Source organism: Lolium perenne, chromosome 7 (assembly GCF_019359855.2).
Source record: "Lolium perenne isolate Kyuss_39 chromosome 7, Kyuss_2.0, whole genome shotgun sequence".
NCBI lineage: Eukaryota > Viridiplantae > Streptophyta > Magnoliopsida > Poales > Poaceae > Lolium > Lolium perenne.
The window spans coordinates 12,621,604-12,641,732 of NC_067250.2; the positions used below are offsets into that span (position 1 = coordinate 12,621,604).

General features: G+C 41.6%; 2 protein-coding genes across 5 annotated transcripts; both read right to left on the reverse strand.

Moving 5' to 3' along the window:
• Positions 1-1,449: 1,449 nt before the first annotated feature.
• LOC127311410 (uncharacterized) lies at positions 1,450-14,734 on the reverse strand. 4 transcript variants are annotated; one of them, XM_051341836.2, is made up of 19 exons: positions 14,552-14,734; positions 14,013-14,078; positions 13,426-13,616; positions 12,513-12,617; positions 11,482-11,582; positions 11,022-11,100; positions 9,794-9,805; positions 9,097-9,162; positions 6,288-6,356; positions 6,153-6,209; positions 5,693-5,770; positions 4,908-5,005; positions 4,784-4,829; positions 4,272-4,399; positions 3,739-3,838; positions 3,338-3,400; positions 3,071-3,238; positions 1,999-2,055; positions 1,450-1,861 (listed from the first exon to the last, which is right to left on the reverse strand). In XM_051341836.2, the coding sequence occupies exons 1-19, from the start codon at positions 14,688-14,690 to the stop codon at positions 1,682-1,684; spliced, it is 1,803 nt and encodes a 600-aa protein (XP_051197796.1). In that variant the 5' UTR covers positions 14,691-14,734; the 3' UTR covers positions 1,450-1,681. The 4 variants fall into 4 exon arrangements, with proteins under 4 accessions (XP_051197796.1, XP_051197795.1, XP_051197797.1 ...); XM_051341835.2 differs by having other exon boundaries at positions 3,071-3,241; XM_051341837.2 differs by lacking the exon at positions 9,794-9,805 and having other exon boundaries at positions 3,071-3,241.
• Positions 14,735-15,185: 451 nt separating this feature from the next.
• On the reverse strand, positions 15,186-19,720 carry LOC127311409 (uncharacterized). The gene is made up of 8 exons (XM_051341834.2): positions 19,330-19,720; positions 18,297-19,224; positions 18,155-18,219; positions 17,995-18,050; positions 16,979-17,082; positions 16,690-16,762; positions 16,420-16,597; positions 15,186-15,610 (listed from the first exon to the last, which is right to left on the reverse strand). The coding sequence occupies exons 1-8, from the start codon at positions 19,556-19,558 to the stop codon at positions 15,525-15,527; spliced, it is 1,719 nt and encodes a 572-aa protein (XP_051197794.1). The 5' UTR covers positions 19,559-19,720; the 3' UTR covers positions 15,186-15,524.
• Between the last annotated feature and the right edge of the window lie 409 nt (positions 19,721-20,129).

A 20,129-nucleotide genomic window follows, 5' to 3' on the forward strand; every position in this document is an offset into this window, starting at 1 on the left:
CCGGCTAAAAGCTACCTCTTCCGCCGCACCGACTAGGTGAGTTTTCCGAGGACCATTCGTGATCGTATAGGAGGGGCAACTGTGGAGTGGAATGAGACCGGATAAGGTCACCACCGCTCCTTATTTATACAAGAAAGTTGGTATGATTTGGGTTGTTGGGCCACGACCGGATGGCACACACGATTCAAGTAGGTAGAACAGTTTGCATTGTCTATACCGCACAAACGGTTTTGCTTCTTTTAGCCATGTGAGATACTGTTTTCACAATTTAATTCCAATTTTATATCTATTATGTTATAATTATTTTAAGTTTTCACCCTTCAGCATGGCCAAGGCAGACCAAATACATCGAGGCGCTTGGGTCTCCCCCTCCCACCGACATGTACACATGTGGTTGGACAACTAAGGATGGCAATGGGCAGGGTAGAGCAATACCATACCCATACCCGTATAGTCGATGGGTACAAACTTCTACCCATACCCGTGCCCATGGGTATAAAACTTTACCCATACCCATACCCGGTGGGTACCCGTACCCATTGGGTACCCGGTGGGTAGGTTAAATTGTACATAAGTTTCTCGCAATTTTACATTTATCGATAATAAATTCGATTAAAAAATGAATTATCCCAACTCGATAACATATAATTGAGTACATAACAATTAAAAAAATATAAAAAATCTCATTCTCATATAGTAACTCATAAGTCAATAAAAATAGACGTGTAACATATGAAATTAACAATAAATGGGTAAGGTATAGGCATACCCACGGATATAAAGCAGTACCCGTGCCCTACCCATGACTTAACGGGCAGGGTATGGGTACTACCCATGGGCATAAAAATGTACCCATACCCTGCCCATGCGGGTACGGTACCCGCGGGTACCCGTACCCGTGGGTAAAATTGCCATCCTTATGGACAACCATTTTCGTGTCAACGACCTGACACAAACAGATCAAAATAGACACATTTGGTGTTTAAAATGGATCCGGCTGCTGGAAACACCCTTATGAGAGAGAATTTTGTACTAGGAGTGCACGCTGCTTCTTTTCTTAAATACAAGAATATGTGTGTGGATATTAGGGGACATGCTAGCAAGATCTTGCCAAAAAAAAAAATTGGTTTACAATGTCTTTGGCTGAAAAAACAATAGTTGGGAGCACTTCCTCTGTGTGCATCAATATAAGATGTTATAGATACTCTCTCCCCGCTCCATACTACTTGATGCTAATATAGATATATACCTAGATATATTTTAGTAGTAGATACATCTATTTTAGCATCAAGTAATATGAATCGGAGGGAGCACTTTTTAATAAGTAAATTAGATACAAACCTAAGTGAGTGAACCTACACATAAAAATAGATTAGATACAAACTAAAGTAGATGAACCAATTAACATCTTACATTTTTTAACGGAGGGAGTAGAATATTGTTCCCAACTGAAAAAGTGGATTGCAATTAATTAACTTAATTAACATTCTACAGCTACTGGGTGGGAACGAGCAAACGCTATAAACAAAACCAATGAAATTGATCATGTATCTCTTAACATCTTGTACACTTGGCAAGATCTGGAAATTTGATTTCCCCTATAAGCCGTAAATCCGTAAGACTTTGTATGCCATGCTTATTCCTCTGCGTCACCAGACTACTACATATCACCCATAAAAAATCACTTTGTATTTTTCTCTTCACCCAATTCCTTCATTATTCGCTGTGATTCATCTAGCAGATCCTGCATCCCAGGCGCATTCAAGATGTCTGGATCGAGCTGAATAATGTGCACGAGGCTGCTCAAGCATCTCTCGTACTGCTGCCTGAGGTATTTAGACACCACATTTCGTGTATAAGGCTGCAACAGTAAATATAGCGTTTATTTAAAATGGCTACGTTAGTTGCTGTTGAGCACACATCCAATTGAGCGGAACGGCTGATGCCTCGAGTGCTTTTGTACAAATACAGAAAGGATGGGGAAGATCTGACACATACCTCGTTGTAAAGTGAAATACACTTGCGCAGAGCTTCTTCAGCATGTTCATAATCAGACTGAAATGAAGAGATCAGTCAGCTAAGATACCAGAGGGAAATTAGATGTGAATAACAGAGAGGTATCTTAAGTTGATCACCCATGTCTATTTGACAGTTTAAAGTCCTGAATTTGTAACATCCAACCATGATGCAAATGTTTTTCATACATATGCAGTAGAGAAATAACCTCACTGTTGTTAAGTTTAATGTCAATTAGTAAAACCAAAAGTCCAAATTGATGGAAAAAAAGTGGGCAATCCACATATAGTGTAATACCCCCTCTCACGTGTGAATCAATGAGGCCTACACGTGAATAGAATCTCACGTGTGAATCAATGAGGCCTACACATGGACAAAAACAAGGCAAGAGCAATTTCTGTTAATTTGTGAAAGCCAAGACTTGAGCCCAAGACCTCGGCCAGAACCAAAAGTCCAAACCGGTGGAAAGGTGGTGCCAATCCACATACAGTGTAAGTGTGTAACACCCCATCTCACATGTGACTCCATGAGGCCTAGACGTGAACAGAATCTCACATATGGCTCGTAAGGCAATAAGGCCTATACGTGGACACAAAGAGGGCAATCACAATTTTATTAAATTGCAAAATGCGAGACTTGAACCCAAGACCTCTGCTCTGATGCCATGTTAAGTTTCATACACCAACCAGTATAACCAAAAGTCCGAACTGGCAGAAAGAAGGTGGGCAATCCACATAGGCCATAACAACTGGATTCATTACAATTAGTGCCTAATTTAAAAAGAAAAGTTGATCAACATATAAGACTCAATAGCATTTCCCTACTGAAACAAACAGAGCAATGAGTGTCATCCCACCCCTTGCAAACAAATTCTAGATAATCATTTGTTTTGATCCATCAAGGATGAGTAATAAATGAAGACATTCATAATATTTGAGTCAACATGCATTACTAAAATAAATGCTACATGAAGCAAGTGTACATAAGTGGTCAAGTTGATAAAATGTAATTCATGATTTAGTAAACTCAAATATGCATCAGTGTTGCATCGGACCTTTTCAAAATTATTTTTAAGATGGATGCGCAATGTGGTATTTCGAACACCTATGAGATGTTTATCTGGCCATATGAATAGCCGACATGTGTGCGATACGCGTACAGCATCAATTTTGAAGTATCCATGCTTCAAATGTTCCAGAGGAAGCCTTAGCAAGAGTACCAACTTCTAGAGCAGAATTGTTGCATTAGAAGCAAACAAATAAATTGTGTAAGATATTATCAGATCACTGCCAGATGCGCAAATGAAGTATTGGAAAAATACCCCTGGCTCTTGCTTTCTCTTTCTTGTAGCTTCAAGAAGTCCGACAACTTCAAGTGCTTGCAACTGCAATAACAGTATTATCAATTAAAAAAAAGCATGGTATTCATGCATCTACCTGGTTAAGAAGATGACCCCACAAGGTAAAGGCAAGCTGATGATAAAATGGAAATTTTATGGTAGTAACTTTGATCAACTTGAAAATTTAAAGCACAAATGGGTTAATTAAAATGCAATCCATGCAACCCTGAGAGTTGTGAATAGAACTAATTCTAAGTCAATGAAGTGAAAACTAAATAAACACAAAAGCAGGAGTAAATAGTGTAAGAATGGCAATAGGAAGGGTTCAGAATCATGAACAGGATAGCAAATAATAAGGGGGCGAGTAATAAGTAGAAACATACAAGTACAGCTGTTGCCCCAATCTTCTCTCTTTCAATACCAATTGTGCTTTTCAGTTTTTTCTGATTCTCCCTCAAAGGATTCAGTATTCCTTCTGTTATCCTATCATGATGAAATAAGACTTCAGTAAGATTCAATTCAAGCATTCGATATGTTAAGTAGTATTCCAGCATCATAGAAGGGGTATCTCAAGTATATAACAGCAATGAAGGCGAGCCCAAACAAACACGCGAAATTAGATACCACCGTTTTCCTATTTAAAAATTTTAGTTGAAATTTCACCAATGTAACTGTTCATATAATCACATTTTATGGGTAACTTATAAAATGTGACAACAGCAAGTTTAGTGGTGAATTCATAGATAACAATATAAGAAGAATACCTTTCAAAGGATCATCTTCAAATATGAGAAAATCCTTCGAGAATTCACTACATTATGAGTCTATGACATAATGAAAAAAAAATCACCTTTTGGCATGCTGATTGGGTTTATGGATTAAAAAAGTGTAAGAAAATGGAGCTAGAAGACAATACCTTATTGAATCACTGACAAGTTGTTTTGCCTTGACAAGGTGAGATCTAGACAGGTCATTGCTCATCTTGATGTCACTAATAATTTTAAGCAAAGTTAGCCTTGCCAAGTGTACCAATATACCTGCTACCTGTAGCAACGAGACCAACATACAATAGGTAATCAAACACTGACAAAATGTGACTGTTTCGAGAAAAAAAGATCTTCAAAACACTATATGGGGGTATCAGTTCCAGGGTTCTAGCCCACGGTAGGGTGTTCTAGCCCACACGAGCCAAGTCATCCTAGAAAGGCTATATTGATCAAAGCAGGCATCCTATATACATATATATCTCACTCAATAAAGGGATCTTAAGATGCATATGATTTTAAGAGATTCCTTGTAAGAAAGATTGTGATATACTACCAAGGGTGATCACTTAAGATAACTGGTCACGATGCTTTTATTTGGTAGCACAAGATGTCTTATTATAATTGAAAATCATCAAAAGCCAAATATAAGGTGATGGCAAACCTCAAAATGATTTTCAGAGAGAATCTTTCTTCTGACTGCGAGGCATCTAAACATCATAACGATTGAAACCTGTGAGTAAGAAAACTTTAAAATGACCAAGGAACCTATTGAATAAGCTTTTTACCTTTCCAATAGTTCTTCCGATTCCTTCAACTCTCCGATGGTTTGAAGAGTAACACTTAAGGTTTCAGCTGCCATTGTAGTATCCAACGAATCCCATCCCTATCAAACAGTTCCACAGATATATTTCAGTAGATTTCGTAGGGGTGGGCTTTGGTCACGAGTGTGTGTCACTGTCACCTTTTCCTTTTCTTGCTCATTAATAAGCTTTTATTTTGTTTCATATATGTTCTATCAGAAATATTATGGGCTGCTAGTTGGACAAGAAATTCACGGAATGTGATGGAGACAATATTTCATAGAATTTGTACTATCTGAAATGTTAGTGAGTTGGTTCGTTATCATTTCTATGGTATATTGTGGTAGAATTTCTACTAGTCGAAATGTCAATGATCACCAAAATTTGCACATTAAGAATTCTATTCAACTAAATTTCCCTCTAGCTGACCGGTTGAACTTTTCTTCTAGCTTATGTTAATACCATCGAGTATACGAGCTGAAATGAGGCATCGCTGCACCCGTGCATTCAACATGTAATATGGTGACATGTGCTTCAATATAGTCATTTATTGAAGTAGTTTACTTGCTTGCTAACTTCTATACAGTGGAACTTATGGAATGAGTGACACATTGTCCCTACAACTTGTACTCCACACAACCTTGAATTAACAAACGAGTAAACAAGAGTTGTGCTTAGGACAAAGATAATACAGAACTCAGCCCCGGTTTGATCAATTTCATATGACGGACACTGAAGAAAGAGCATAGGAATAAAGCTATAGGTCATACCTTCGAAAGCTCCAGATTATGTAATATCTTCCTTTGCAAATTTTCAGCTTCAACCAGTCGCTTTGACCTCACCAAGTCCTAGAGAAAAAAGGCATATTAAACATGACCAAAAAAAATGCATGCAAGGATAAAAGTAAAATCGCAAACTAGGATCACAGAATAGAACTGGACACTAAACTCATGTTTGGACATAAACCCAACAAAGCTGCCCCCCTCCTTCCTGCGCCTCCTCTCCAAGGTGAAGACTACAGTGTGGTTTTGCTCGCCATGTTACATTGTTGTCGCATTGTATTATTTTTTATTTTTAATATGGAACTTTGTGCAACATGTCATGTGTTGGAATACCAAAAGGCGACGTATTTCTTTTATAAACATCCACACAGTAGAAACTCATATGCATGAGTTTGGAAAGCCTACTGGTTTATTGAGAGCTGGGATATCTCTGACAGTAGGTGCTTACCAAAGAGAGAAACCTCATCCTGTGTATGCATTTGGGTGATTCGCCAAGTCCAGCTTCCTAAGTTAATACTCATTAAACCTTTTCATACACACACAAAAAACACAGATTAAAATCTACTCTGAAATGGTAACATACCTCCAGTATCCTAATTGATTCTCGGATAAGAGCTTCTGCATCATTTCCTTTTCTTTGTTGACGTAATACCTACGAATAGGAAAATAAAGGTTTAGCCTTTTCTGACTGATCACAATTTACAGAGCTGGAAAAAAACATTTCTGTATAACTAGTTGCAATTTGCAAATGATTCCATCTATTTAGGAAAAAGCGAACCAGCAAAATGAATGAAATCATCAAGAAAACACAATTTGGAGTGAGCTCAAGAAGGGTATTATATGAAAGAGGTTCATACAAAGATGTAATACAGTTACATGCAGCAGAACATGCACAATAGTATGAGCTTCGTGGCGATATAAAATTTTGCTTCACAGAGATAGCCTTTGCTGTCAGAGAGCTTGAAAAGGCATTTCACGGATAAATAATTGCAATTGATTCCACTTATTTAGGAGAAGGGAACCGCCAAAATGAGGGAAATGCTCAAGAAAACACAGTTTAGAATGAGCTCAAGGAGAGTATAAGTGCTCAATGCAAGGATGAAACGAAGCTCTATGCAACAAGCCTTGCATGAAATCTATAAATCATGAACTATGGTACATGCAGCATACAGGTAAAGCCATTGAGTTGATTCCATAGTTGATCAACATCATCAAAGCCAGGTTTTCTCCAGTACTAAGAAGGCATTCTATTCTCATGTTTCTCAAGACAAGTTTTTATTTCACAAGTTCAACTAGCAAAATAATATTTGGAGAAGGAAAGACCTGGATGGGGGGAGTGCACACCAACAAAGGGAGAAAATGCTTAAATAACTGTTCCTGCTATTCTCTCATAGAGTAGAATGCTCTGAGTTAGGCTACACTGCTACTCAGTCCGTACCAAGGCATAAGGCGTAAAAATATTGGCTCGTTGATTAAGGACGATCGGGAGAGGCAAAAGCTTCCAATTTTGCCCCTGCATGCACACACTTAATCCCTCCTTAATTCTCTCTCGTACATTGCGCAGTCTCCTCGTATCGCGCTCCCACGAGTCTCTCTTACCGATGGTGCTCTCTCTGCATGCATGTGCCCTCCTCTTGTTCATGCATGTGCTCTCCATCTAGGAAAGGCAGGCCGAGCATGTTCTCATTTGTTCCTGCATGTGCTCTCTTCATCCATGCCGGGAAGGACAAGTAGGCCTCCGCGTTCGCCCAGCACTAGGAGGACGCCAAGCTCGCCAAGGACTGTGGGAAAAGCCGCCACACTCGCCACTGATGCCGACGCCCGCCACACCCTCCACCATCCTCCGCGCGCACGACATGAGTAGCCATGAGCACCGCCTCAAAAGCCATGAACGCAGCCGCTAACGCCAGGGCCGCCGCCGCAGCCCGAACGACCTCTCCCTCGCGTTCCATCCTCCTCTGTGCGCCCTTCTCTTTACCCTTCGGTGCGAGGACGTTGCATGCCACATCCTGATCCAGCGGAACAACATGGCTGACAATCAAATCTTGATTGGGTACCATGGCATCATCAAGAGAAAGAAAAGGGCGGACGGGGGAGAAAATATTTGAGATCGATCGCTGCGGCAGTCCATGGTCTCGTACCGCATCGAGGATTTGAGATCAATCGCTGTGGCAGAACTAACTTCCTGCCTGGAAGACGAAGCAAAACGCCGTCCCAATGCCGCGCTATTTTCTAGGACGAACGAAACGAGAGGGAGGGGTATTATTGGGAAGTTAGCGATACTTAGCCCTCTGCGCCTTATGCTTTGGTGAAAAGTTGAAAAAAAAATTACGCCTTAAGCCTCAGGACGGAGGGAGTAATTTCCATTGCATGGAGCGGAGTAGAATTTTCATTGTCTCTTGCTGCATGAAACATAATAATGGAGGTGCAGAAGCATTGGGACACAGTGGTGCCAAATGGAGACATCTGATAAAACTTTTCTGGGGCCGGACAGTTGTCGGTAATGGTGGAGGCAGCTGCAAGCTGTAGCAACTGGGACTATGTGGATCGAATAACTGTATGAGGCAATCAACTTGCAAAAAAGGAAACATATAGAGTTTCTGTTTGGCTTAAACCTGAAGTTCGACGGGTTGTAAGGCGTGTTTGGACTTTGAAATCTAATCGAACTTCTGTATATGGTTCATTAAAGTAATTCCAAACTGTATTGCACAACTTGGTAATGGCCTATGGGCTGACATATCGGGCGACTCTCTTGTGACACATTCACTCAAATCAAACACTGTACTGCAAGATCACTGAAGACTATAATGAGTCATGACTGCCTTTTGGATGTTGATTAATATCCTGGAGTTTACATAATACTAGTTTGAAACAGTGTCAGGATGTCAAAATATGCTTAGAGAACACACATTCCCCTCAAAGACAGCTCAGTGACTTGTTAAACTAGCTGTGTGTGTGCTGTATGTCTTGGAGCCTAGGAAATAAATACATAGGGTATGCTCGGTTGGTGTCCAAAACAAACCTTACAGAAAAATTTGGTCTTTGTTTAGATGGTTGTAAAACTTTTAGCAAGCCCATGTGAATTCTACTTCAGCTTTATTGCCAACGCTGGCCTCATGGTCAAGCAAATCCTTAGCCAAACATTGGATTTGGTATGGTGAACTTGTACTCAAACTAGTCATACACATACCAGAGAACAGTCTCCATCACTTTATTGGCGTGTCAGCCTACTTTAGCTAGGTGTGTGCTCGTTGTATCTAGTTTTCACTTAAATAACAGTGAAATTATATTCTTCTTAATGAAATACACTGCTCCTGTCCTTCGAGAGAGATGTCCGTGAAAAAATGAGATAATATAGAACAGTAACTTATACAGCAATAGTATAGTTGTACCTTGGCAAGAAGGTACATTGTATTTGCATAATCTGGGTGACCAAGCCCCATAACACGTCCTTCTATCTGCATGGCAAGTTAAAATTGATGGCTAGAACCACAAAACATAGATTACCTTACACCGAAAAATCAGTCAAGTAGATCATTTCTGAACAAAAGCTAGAACATATAATTTCTAATTAGATCAGTAACTGATATGTATCACTAACAAAAATGTCTGATGATTAAAGAAAATAAATAAAGCTAAAGTAAGAAGAGTAGTACACAAGAGGGAAAAGGATACAACAATAGCCCTTGGATGAAATATTAACAGTATTCACATGGAACAATAGCTAAAGTTTTTATTCATACACAGGATCAACAGATGATTGGTCATCCTACAGTGAAGTAGAAAAAAATCTTGTACATATCATCAATATAAATGCACATATTTCCCTATTTTCCAATGCTTTGTCGAAACAATATGTTTCTCTGGTGGCTTGTCGTTTGGTCTGCTTATGTGCCATGTGTCAAACACCAAACAATTATGTATGCATGGCCAGATAAAATAGGTGACACGTATGATTATACTGTTTACTCAAATGTTGTAATATTGATTATAATGGGTGACATAGGTGAAACAAGACACATATAAGATTCAGATAACGAATGTCAAACATGCAAAGAAAAAGGAGGCCAGAGAATTAACATTCATTACCTTCAAAGCACGCTGCAAAAAGGAACAACAGACAAAAGAAAATAATATAAGCAAGTTTAAACTAAAAAAAACATGCATAAACAATAGAAAAATTATGCAATAACTATATTGAGAATTATAATAGGCCTAAACATGTTTTTTTCTTTCACGGTTCAATTGGAAGATATTATTTCACAAGCACTTTCTTAAGTCTTGATGTTGCACATGGCTAGAAGGAGCACAACTCAAACAAGTAGAGAAACTTAAATTACTGAACAGTAACAGCAAGATAGAAGATGGCAGTATGGCACCATGCTAATGCTTTCATCCGACACAAATGAGTATCCACATGAAAGCTTTTGCAGTGTCAAGGATGCTATGTCTCTTTAAAAAACTCTTTTATCATTTATAACGATATTATGTTTCTTTGAGAAATATTTTGATTTCCTACTTCAATTTTCCTGGCTCTAGGAAAGTTAGGATGAGATGCTGCACGTCATTCAGCTTTGGAAAGATTACTGAAAATTGGCTCCATCATTGCTCCCAGGAGGATGCAAGAACTACATATAAAGGTAAGCCACAAAACATGGCACTGCTCTGATACATTCATTCCTCACAAATTACTAACTGCGAGTTGTTGCATTTTCTTCCTAGAACAGTAGGGAAGAGCCCTACTGAGCTACTCCCTCCATCCCAAAATGTAAGGCGCCCTTGATTTTCCTTAGTCACCAAATTACAACTTTGAGTCTGATTTGTACTTATAATATGTCAATAAAATTAGTAATAGCGGTATTCTAAAGAGCATGGAAAATACTAGGAGGGGCAGAGGACGACCAAAGTTGACATGGGAGGAGGCGGTAAAAAGAGACTTGAGGGATTGGAATGTACCTATAAATTTGGCTCTTGATAGGACTGCATTGAAATCAGCGATCCATGTGCCGGAATCTTAGTTTACTCGTTGCTTTTTTTCCTTTTTCTTTCTATCTCCTTGTTTTGGTTTCCTTATGTTTCTGTTGGGTTTCATATCTAACCTACCTCAACTTGCTTGGGAAAACGGCTTTTATGTTGTTGTATTAGTGGTCAAAGTTGTGCATTAAAGACAGTGCAAAATAAAGTGTGCCTTTACATTTTGGGCCGGGAAGAGTATAACATGACATTTCATTTAAAAGCTTGTCAAACTTTATGGCATAACACTTACGATAACCATAATAGCTGAACTTCAAAAGATTCATGAGTTAACAGCAGGTACCTCATAACATGTCTGAGCTTGATCAAACCTGCGCTGAATATGATAATACTGCCCAAGATTACGCAAAGCTGTTCCGACCCTACAAGAGGCATGTAAAGTATCTTATTTGCAATAGAAAAAATTAAGGCAGTTCTCCAACACAGGGAATTTAGACATCATATGCATCAACTAGTGCTATCAATCAGGCACGCACAGAGGGAAGTGCACGCCGTTCTTCCGCTCAACAACAATAGTACATAACGACCAGGCAGGGATGCATAACAGGTATCAGTCCGTTCCAAATTATGTTCTAGCCTTTTCTGAATCGTATGTGTCTAGACACATTTCATTGTGTTTGTTCACTCATCTCAATCTGTATGTAGTCCACATTGACATATCCAAAATATCTTACAATTCGGAATGGAGGGAGTAGCTTTTTGCTGTTGAGATAGAACACAATATAGTTTAAAACACAAAGTACCGTATATCGTCAGGTCCAAATGATTGCTCCAGGATTTCAACTGCTTCCATATATAATGGCTCCGCTTTCTCATACTCTTTTCTTAACCTATAAAACTCCGCCTGCAAAACTAAGGATAATATTAGGAACAGGGAACAAAAAGGAATGTTGTTTCGCGCAAGACTAGTACCCCTTCCATTCCATAATTCTTGTCATGGTTTTAGTTCAAATTACCACGACAAGAATTATGGAACGGAGGAATTATTAACTATTAAGGGGCGGTTTACAGAAGCCTACACTAACAGGACCTGGTCTGCCTATTTAAATTTGTAGAAAAAAACCATTTGAGTGCCAGTGTGTCAAACGCAACCCGGACAACTTAACGTACTGGGATAATACAGTGGTATATGACGATTTGGTACGCGATACAAACAACTAGGGTCTTTTAAAGTTGTTTGGTTGAGGAAGCTTAAGTGGTTACAGGTTTAATGGGCATCACATGATAGCAGGCCAGATTAGACTTTACGCGCAGATTTTTAACATATGGAATCTAAAATACAGTGCACAGAATCTACTTTTGATACACCCAAGCATTTTAAAATGTAAAGCATAAAAACAAAAAAAACAAGAGTTCTTACTTGACTTATCAGAACATTTGATTTAATTAGTAGCATTAAGTTGTCAGTACCACATGCAGTTTAACTGTTACAAAATAGACATAGATATGCATATAATGGACTTAATGGTATGATACTAAATGCAGGTAAGTTTACCAGGTAAGTGAACAAGGATATGTAAGGGTCTGTTTAGCTCAATGTATAACCTTGTAAAACTTCACCACTTATTGGCAAACTTGCATAGGTTAGACCAACAAAATCTGCAGTCACTTTAGCATTGCTTTAAGAGAATCTGCCACACTTTTTGAGTCTGCGACGTGCATGACCGGAAAAGGGAACAATGCCTATTATGCGACTACAAACGGAACCCATACCTAACACGGTCAAACAGAATGTTTACTTAATCTTCAGTTCTTAGTCAATAGTAACACTTACCAAGTTGTTCAGAGCTGATGCAACATGTGGATCTCTCAGTCCAAATCCTTGTTTAGCTTCTTGCAGAGCTGTCTTGAACAACTTCTCAGCTTCAGCTAATTTTCCCTAGGAAATGAATTTAATTGGATATAATAGGATAATGACAACCGCAATTCAAAGGACGAACAAAGAGTAGAGGACTGTAGGAGTAACTAAAGAGACACCCTCCTTTCCTCCTCTAATACAGTCATACTCCAAGCAGCATTAAGGTGTTCCTAAAAAAATTAATGCACATGGCATATTTCACAAGCTGATCCTAAGTAATCGTTGTTGCTCACTGGATTGTTCCGGAATGACTTCGTTAGGATTGAAGAATGGCTAGTTCTTCCTGAATAGACTCGATTCTCCCGTCGAGAGTTTCGCAAACACTCATACATAATGCAAATGTTCAATAGTTGCATGATTTCCTAACTGAAGCAAGTCTTGGATCATGTACTTATGGGAAGTTCATAAACAGCTTTCGAGCAATAGCAATCCGAAACATCATGTCAAATTACCAGCTAGTTTCAGTATATCAACATCAAAACAACACATAGCTTATGATAGGTTAAATTCCAGTTCCACATGGTCTAATGAGGAAACTGAAGGACTGACCCTCATAGTAAGAGTTGTAACAGGTAACCCAAAACCTGTGGACCAAACAGGTTATATGAAAATTGTCAGCATCAGGGGACTAAGAACTATAGTTGTTCTCTCTAGGCTATCGATGTATCCAGATGATTGTGGTCTAGTTTTGCATCGTTTTTGGGAAAACATGTAGAAAAGAGAATTATGTTCGAACGAAGAGGGAAACTATAATGTAGTACTAACTTTTTCTCAGAAAGATAGTGCGAAAACGTGGTTCAGATGAAGCTAAGGATAATGAGGTACTTGCTTTCAGGAAATAATCTCGGGCACTATCGGTGCACATTCTCCATTTGATCGTGTGTTCATTTGAGATCACTGAGCCATCTTCAACACGGCGTAGACCAGTAGCATTTGCATCAGCTTGCTCGCTTGAATCTGCTGGAGCGACCGAATCATCCTGAGCCAATACAGCGTTGCTGCTCAGGCCAAGAAAAACAGCTGAAACAAAGAATAAAGTTAGGGTTTTCATGGTATCGAATATGAAATCTATTTCCTTAAATTAGAAAGTAGAAAGGACAAGAGTCTGGTCGGGATTAGACAATTAGTAGAAGTGAATTTCAGCCAGAGAAAGATCAAGAGTCCTTTGTATCAATTAGATTGTTCCTCAATCTAGTAACAAGCTAACCAGCTCTCAACTTTTGTTTTTTCCACCCCACCCAAGTGCTGGGTTGGCACATAGCACACCCTTAGTACCAAGTGACATGTACTATTTTATATGCTCTTAGCCCTGCATCTACCTTGCAGTACCAAAGTACTCAAAAGTATAATATTAAGCAACAGCCAAGCTGCACACAATGCATGAAAAGGGGAGTGGCACATATGCAGAGATGGTACCTGCTTGCCCAATCAGTATAGCGCCGTACTTTGAGCCCTTACTAGTGAAGCTGCCATCACTGGAACCTGAGGGAACAGAAAATCAAGCATTTCGTTACGATGGGTCATTGACCAGCAGTGGCGCCACTCTCAGTTGCAATAGGAACAATAGCAGCAGGGCAGATTTGGAATCAGAACTCGATTCATGATAACAGATTTGCCATCAAATCTGCTAGCATGGATGAATTACTGCTGCATATTCCGTTACAGTGGGAGACCCAATCTACACGCAGGTTGTAATGTAGCACCGCACATTCGACCCCCACCCCTTTATCTACTGTTAGGTCGCGGCCATCCTCGCCTCTCATCGAAACAATCGAAGGCAACAGCATCGCAGTCTCTCACTACATCCACTTAATAATAATAATTCAACACAGAGCGCTTCGCGCAATCCAGCAGGCCAAGGCCGCGCCTCGCTGCTGAACCGAACTCTCCAAACAATCGCGGGCGTGGGGATCATGCGAGGGGGGCGGGGAATACAGGCATGGGGAAGCGCTCACCTGAGCCTGAGGTGGAGGCGGCCGCGGCGGGGAGCAGGCTGAAACTCCTGGAAGACGGCGCGGGGGCGAGACGACCTGCCGGGGCGAGGCGGGCGCTGCGCAGGAGCGAGAGCAGCCGCCGCCGCGAGGACATGGACATGTTCCGTTCCTGGCTTGGACTAAAAGTCGGTCTGAGGGTTAAGTTCGTCGTTTCAGGTTTTATCTGGCTGGGAATAAAATTCCTCTGCTCACGCTGTTCGTGATTCGGCAACACAACTGTTGTGTTACTACTTCCGGTTGAGAATTCCATTTCCAAACAGTGTTGGCAATCATTCGGTTCAGAATTGTGCAACTATAGTTTGCAGAGGTTAACCCATTTCTTACGACCGCTCAAGAACCATGAATATTCACATATTCTGTTTTTCCCTTCTGTTGCTATAATGAAAGTCATGTTTTAGGAAAATACTACTGCTCCCATCATACAAGAATGGCACTAAAATTCTTCTTTGTGCCGAAATCAAATCTTTGAACATGTATGTATATCCTGTTGCATCTTACAAAATGTATGTAAAACTGTGCCGTGTAGCAGAAATCCAATGAATACATAACAAAACTGTTGCTCCCCTGAGATTCTTCAGAGAAGGCCATACGGGGCTACTCGAGCAAATCATTCATTCCCCGTGATCATCTCATCATACTTTTTGGGACACTGCATGTTTATAAGCAAACAGAATACAACACGATACACACGCAGGATCCTAACAGAACATACTAGGGAAGTGCACAACACAAACTTCGCCTGTCGCCCGCCTCCGCCATAGCCGAAGCACCCACCAGAGAAAGAACCCATCTCATCGTATGTTTGAAGAAGAAACATTCACAGGGCCTCGCTTCCTTGCGGGCACATTGCAGAACCTCACAAACTGATCCGCACGTAGTACTAATGTATGTATCAGATCAGGCATACATGTTCTTGGAACTACGACAGCGGCGCTCACATATCGGCGACAGACCAGAGATAGGCCTCTTGCTCCATTGCTTGTTTGTCGTTCTTCAGCTTATACATATCCTTCTCGTATCCTGGAAACACGTGGGAATGAATTAAGTGACAGATTGAATGACACAATGCAGGATAAACTCTGAAACCTGGACCAACTAGTGATGGCCAGAAAATTGCACATGTTCAAATGTTCAATATACACACCACATGATGAACTATGTGAATTCATACGGAGTACCAGACAAGTTATTATAGTGAAAATGGGGATTATGATCAACAAAGAAAAAGTACGCAAACATGTCTGACTTTCCATCCCTTTCCCTACCTTCTTTGACACACAACATATACAAAAAATCGGTTTAATAACTTATCTTCCATGGGAAAACGATGACATGTTCTGTTCAGGTCAACAAAATCCAGCTCACGCAAGTCAGGTGCATGGCTATGACAAACACAATATGAAAACAACTAAATGAACGAACTGCAACAAATGTCTCCACAACATTTTTTTTAAGACTTTGCCAAACCCCTACGGTGTGTTTTTTCTATTGTCTCAACATGACAGTGTGACTAAACAGTTTACAGTTGTTGAGGGGTTAAGTCATGTATTTTTCCTTGTCATCTACCAGTAACAATGCAGGAAAACAAGCACTCTTCTTACAAGAAACATAAATCCTCAAGCACAAAATGTGAAGTGAAACCCAAACAATCCTTCTAGTAAACTTAAAGGTACCAGCCTCTACCCATACTAGAAGCCCCACAGGAAGGTGTTTAATGCTCATACGAAAAGTTTAAACCAAGCTGGTATTTTTCCACGGGCCACGGCCAAGAGGCATGTGGTTGAATTACACAAGGAAAAAAAAACTGAATGAATTTGGAAGGCACATACCATTGCTGCGATCCACTCCATCCCAATGACGACCAGGTTTTATTCCATAACGGTTCAGAGGAGGATCTACGCCACGTTTCAGCCAGCTGTGAGTAGGTACATTTTGAGGAACTATAAAGCCAGATTCTTTCATCTTTTCATCATCTCCCAAGTCATCAAGAAGAAAGTCCTCTTTGCGCTGCAATGCGTTAACACACATATCATTCCTTAACCAAAAGAAATAGCTTCAATAGTTTCAAGTAAACACTCCAAATAAAAAGCTGCAGTTACCTTAACAAGATGAGCCATAGGATCACCCCACCGGAGTCTGTTTTTTAGCATACTGTCAAGCTCAGGATCATCCCTACAAGCAAACAGACTCAACTTTGAATTACTTGAAAGAGAAGTGAAAACTTCACGTTTAATTGGACAAGATTAGCAGCCAATTAAGGACACAAAAGATAAAGATTGCACTGATCAAAGCAAGCACAGCATTACCTATTATACAAATTCTCCAATCCAGTGAACAAAGATTATGTGCCAAGTACCCATTTCATGCAAGTTTAATAAGAAAATGTACCTTGTTCGCGCAAATGGTTTACTCTTCTCATCTTCAAGATCCTGAACTCTAGCCTCTGCTGCTCGCTTCTGCACCAACCCTTTACCCCATTCTATATGCTTTTCCTGCCAACAGGAAGAACATCAGTTACTAAATAACAGTTATAAATAGCGACATCAAAGATTGAGATCCTATGTTGAACTGAGTCCAGGTAAGTGAGGAAAATGGGAAAATGTATTTTGGGTAATCATTTCATCAGTTGCTGCACTTTGTTCCATACTACGTGAAATCATTAATAACTGAGTCAGTTTCACCAGCACTAATCTGATTTCTCTCATCTCCAGCAGATGTTGTATTTGGATTTCTATGGAACAATTGCTTACAACGTGAATAGAACGATCACAGTGAACATGGGAACTTGATCTACAAAGAAACCAGCTCTTGGTTATGCATATGAGAGGATAAGTCGAAATTAATAAGCTTTGTGCCTTTTACTATAATATTGCTTGTTAGTACTGGGGGATCTGTTCATGTCCTATAGCTTTTATGTTTGCTGGTCAAGTGTTATACTGTGATATTTAGCGCCTTGTTTGTTTCTATACAAAGGATGGGTGTTCCACATTGTGCATCCTCTATTCTGAAAGTCCCAGGATAACTTTTTTCCTTCAAATAAGTTAGTAAATATTCATACTTACTAGAAATTATACATCAGACACTACGAAAATTAGGAGAAACAGAAGTTCTTTGCATATGCTTTTTCTACTCCCTCCGTCCATAAAAGGGTGTCGAAGGTTTGTCCAAAATTTAGATGTATCTATACACTAAAAAAGTTTCTAGATACATCCAAATTCAGACAAACTTTCAACATCTTTTTTATAGACAGAGGTAGTACAATTTTGCCATACGAATCTCCCGAAGTGATAGTAAGGATTTTGGGCTGCTAGAAATAACATTCGAATTATCATGCGCTAAAGTAAAATTAACCAGATAAATGGATGATGACTGCCAAAATTCCAGAAAAATTATCATATATATACCTTTGGCTTCTCGTCTCCCTTTGCCTTCTGTATGTCTTCTTGATTTATCCGTTTTCCTGTGAAACGTCACAAAAGCAATGTTACCACAGAAACTTGGAATGTCTGCATAGGTAACTGCCACCAAAAAACCAAAACATGATATGCATAGAAGTAGTGATACCTTCCTTGTCTCGGAATACTGCCTTTGCCCCTTTACCAGTGAAGGAAGGATCCTGAGCTGCGAACCTGAAAAACAAGTAACATTACAATCTTAGCAAACAAGAGAAAGCATATATATTCCAAAGAAGTGAAGTATCACTCACTTAAGCTTCTCATCCTCCTTAATCTTTCTGATGTCCTCTTTAACTTCCTCCGCTGACATCAACCCAGCTCTCCTTGCCTCTTTTGGAGCTCCTTCCTTTCTACCCTTCCTTGGAGGAGAAAGGTCTCTCCCCTTACGAGGTGGAGACAGATCATCAGATGCAAATTTCCGACCCTTCCTTGGTGGCGAAATGTCCCCATCAACCAGGCCTTGTCCCATTTTTCGCCTTCTCGGGGGTGACAGATCTCCCAGCTGCGTCGAATCCTGGCCCTTCCGCCTCCGTGGTGGAGAGATGTCCTCGGGCTCCTTCGTATCCTGACGAGTCTGGCGGCGAGGTGGTGAGGCGTCTTTGCGGTCCTCTGAGTCATGCCGTGTCCGTCGTCGAGGTGGGGAGAAGTCTTTGGGCTCCTCAGAGTCATGCCTTGTCCTTCGGCGAGGCGGGGAGAGGTCTCGAGGCTCCTCCGAGTCATGCCTCGTGCGCCTCCGTGGCGGTGAGAGATCCTGGGGTGGCTCCTCGGAGTCATGGCGAGGAGCACGTCTCCTTGGAGGAGAGTGGTCCCCTTGCTGCCTGACCTTCCGTGGGGGCGACAAATCGCCTCCCTCTGCCTCTGGCGAGGGTGTGTCACGGCGCCGTTGCCTCTGCCTTGGCGGTGAAATGTCAGCCCCCGCAGCACTTCCATGCTTCGGCGAGGGTGTGTCGCGCCGCTGCTGCCTTCGGCGTGGGGGCGAGAGATCCTTCCTCCCCGCGCCGGCGCCCCTCTCCGGTGAGGGAGTGTCGTTCCTGCGGCGGTGGGGCGAGTCAGCATCCACAGTGACCCAGCCACTGCCATCGTTGGCGATGGAGTTGTAGGGCCGCTTGGCGCGGATTTCCTCCATGCGGCGCATCCGCTTGACCTCGATGTCTTCATCCACCTGAGGCTTCTCGTCCCCTGCAACAACACACGCGCCCAATCCCAATCAAAACTCGACAAGAATCCGATAGAAACCTCGCATGTCAGGCTATATAAGTAGCGCTAGGGTTTGGGGATTCATACCTGACGACGCGGGCTCGTCCTCGATCTGCACGGGCTTCTGCCAGACGGGGTCCTCGTCGACGATGAGCACCCCGGCCCCGGCGGGGGCGCTGGGCTTGCTCTTCTTCTTCTTCTTGGCCTTCTTCTGGTCGGCGGCGGCGGGGCCCGACTGGTACCGCTTGAGGTAGTCCTTCATGGACACCGCGGCCCCGGATGTAGAGGCGGACGGCGGCGGCTGCTTCGTCGCCATGGATGGACCGGGGGCGGCTCGACGGAAGGAGCGGGCGAGGCTCCCGGCGGCACGGGGGCGGCGCCGGCGGTTTCCGGCAAAGGTTTGTTGGCTGCGCGGTGGGGTCGGTCGCGGCGATCTAGAGGATGCGATCCAGAGGTTACTGCCGCCGCCTGCGCGGGAGCTCCTATGCACCGCCTATAGCGGTGCCGCACACCTGTTTGCTAAGATGGGCTCGGCCCAAGTTTGTGTTTCGTTCCTTTGCTCTACTGTTTCTGCGTTTTCTCTCTCAGACAAAAAAATGTTTGGTAAAATGCACCAATGGTCACTGTAATTATCGGAACTGCTCGGTACGGTCACCGTACTGCTCGAATACGCCGCGGAGGTCACTCAACTTGTCATAGCTGATTTCTACGGTCACTGGTGCTGTACGCGCGCGTGTATTTGGTAGCTTGGATCGTGCAGGTCACTGAACTTGTCCATGAATTGAATCAAAGGTAACTGCGTTGGCGGCTGACAGTCGTGCAGAAGACAAAAAGTGTAGGGGCAAAATTGCAAAACAGCACATGGGGACAGAAATGCAAAGGCCAAT

What these genes read in the sequence shown, in the direction of transcription:
- LOC127311409 (XM_051341834.2), bottom strand. Translation starts at nt 19,558, where the DNA reads ATGGCGACGAAGCAGCCGCCGCCGTCCGCCTCTACATCCGGGGCCGCG. An exon ending in AAACCATTTGCGCGAACAAG is followed by an intron (nt 16,763 to 16,978) that starts GTACATTTTCTT and finishes GTTTGCTTGTAG; the next exon opens with GGATGATCCTGAGCTTGACA. An exon ending in CTATGGCTCATCTTGTTAAG is followed by an intron (nt 16,598 to 16,689) that starts GTAACTGCAGCT and finishes AACGCATTGCAG; the next exon opens with CGCAAAGAGGACTTTCTTCT.
- LOC127311410 (XM_051341835.2), bottom strand. Translation starts at nt 14,690, where the DNA reads ATGTCCATGTCCTCGCGGCGGCGGCTGCTCTCGCTCCTGCGCAGCGCC. An exon ending in TATACTGATTGGGCAAGCAG is followed by an intron (nt 13,617 to 14,012) that starts GTACCATCTCTG and finishes TCTTTGTTTCAG; the next exon opens with CTGTTTTTCTTGGCCTGAGC. An exon ending in TCGGAAGAACTATTGGAAAG is followed by an intron (nt 4,830 to 4,907) that starts GTAAAAAGCTTA and finishes TATGATGTTTAG; the next exon opens with ATGCCTCGCAGTCAGAAGAA.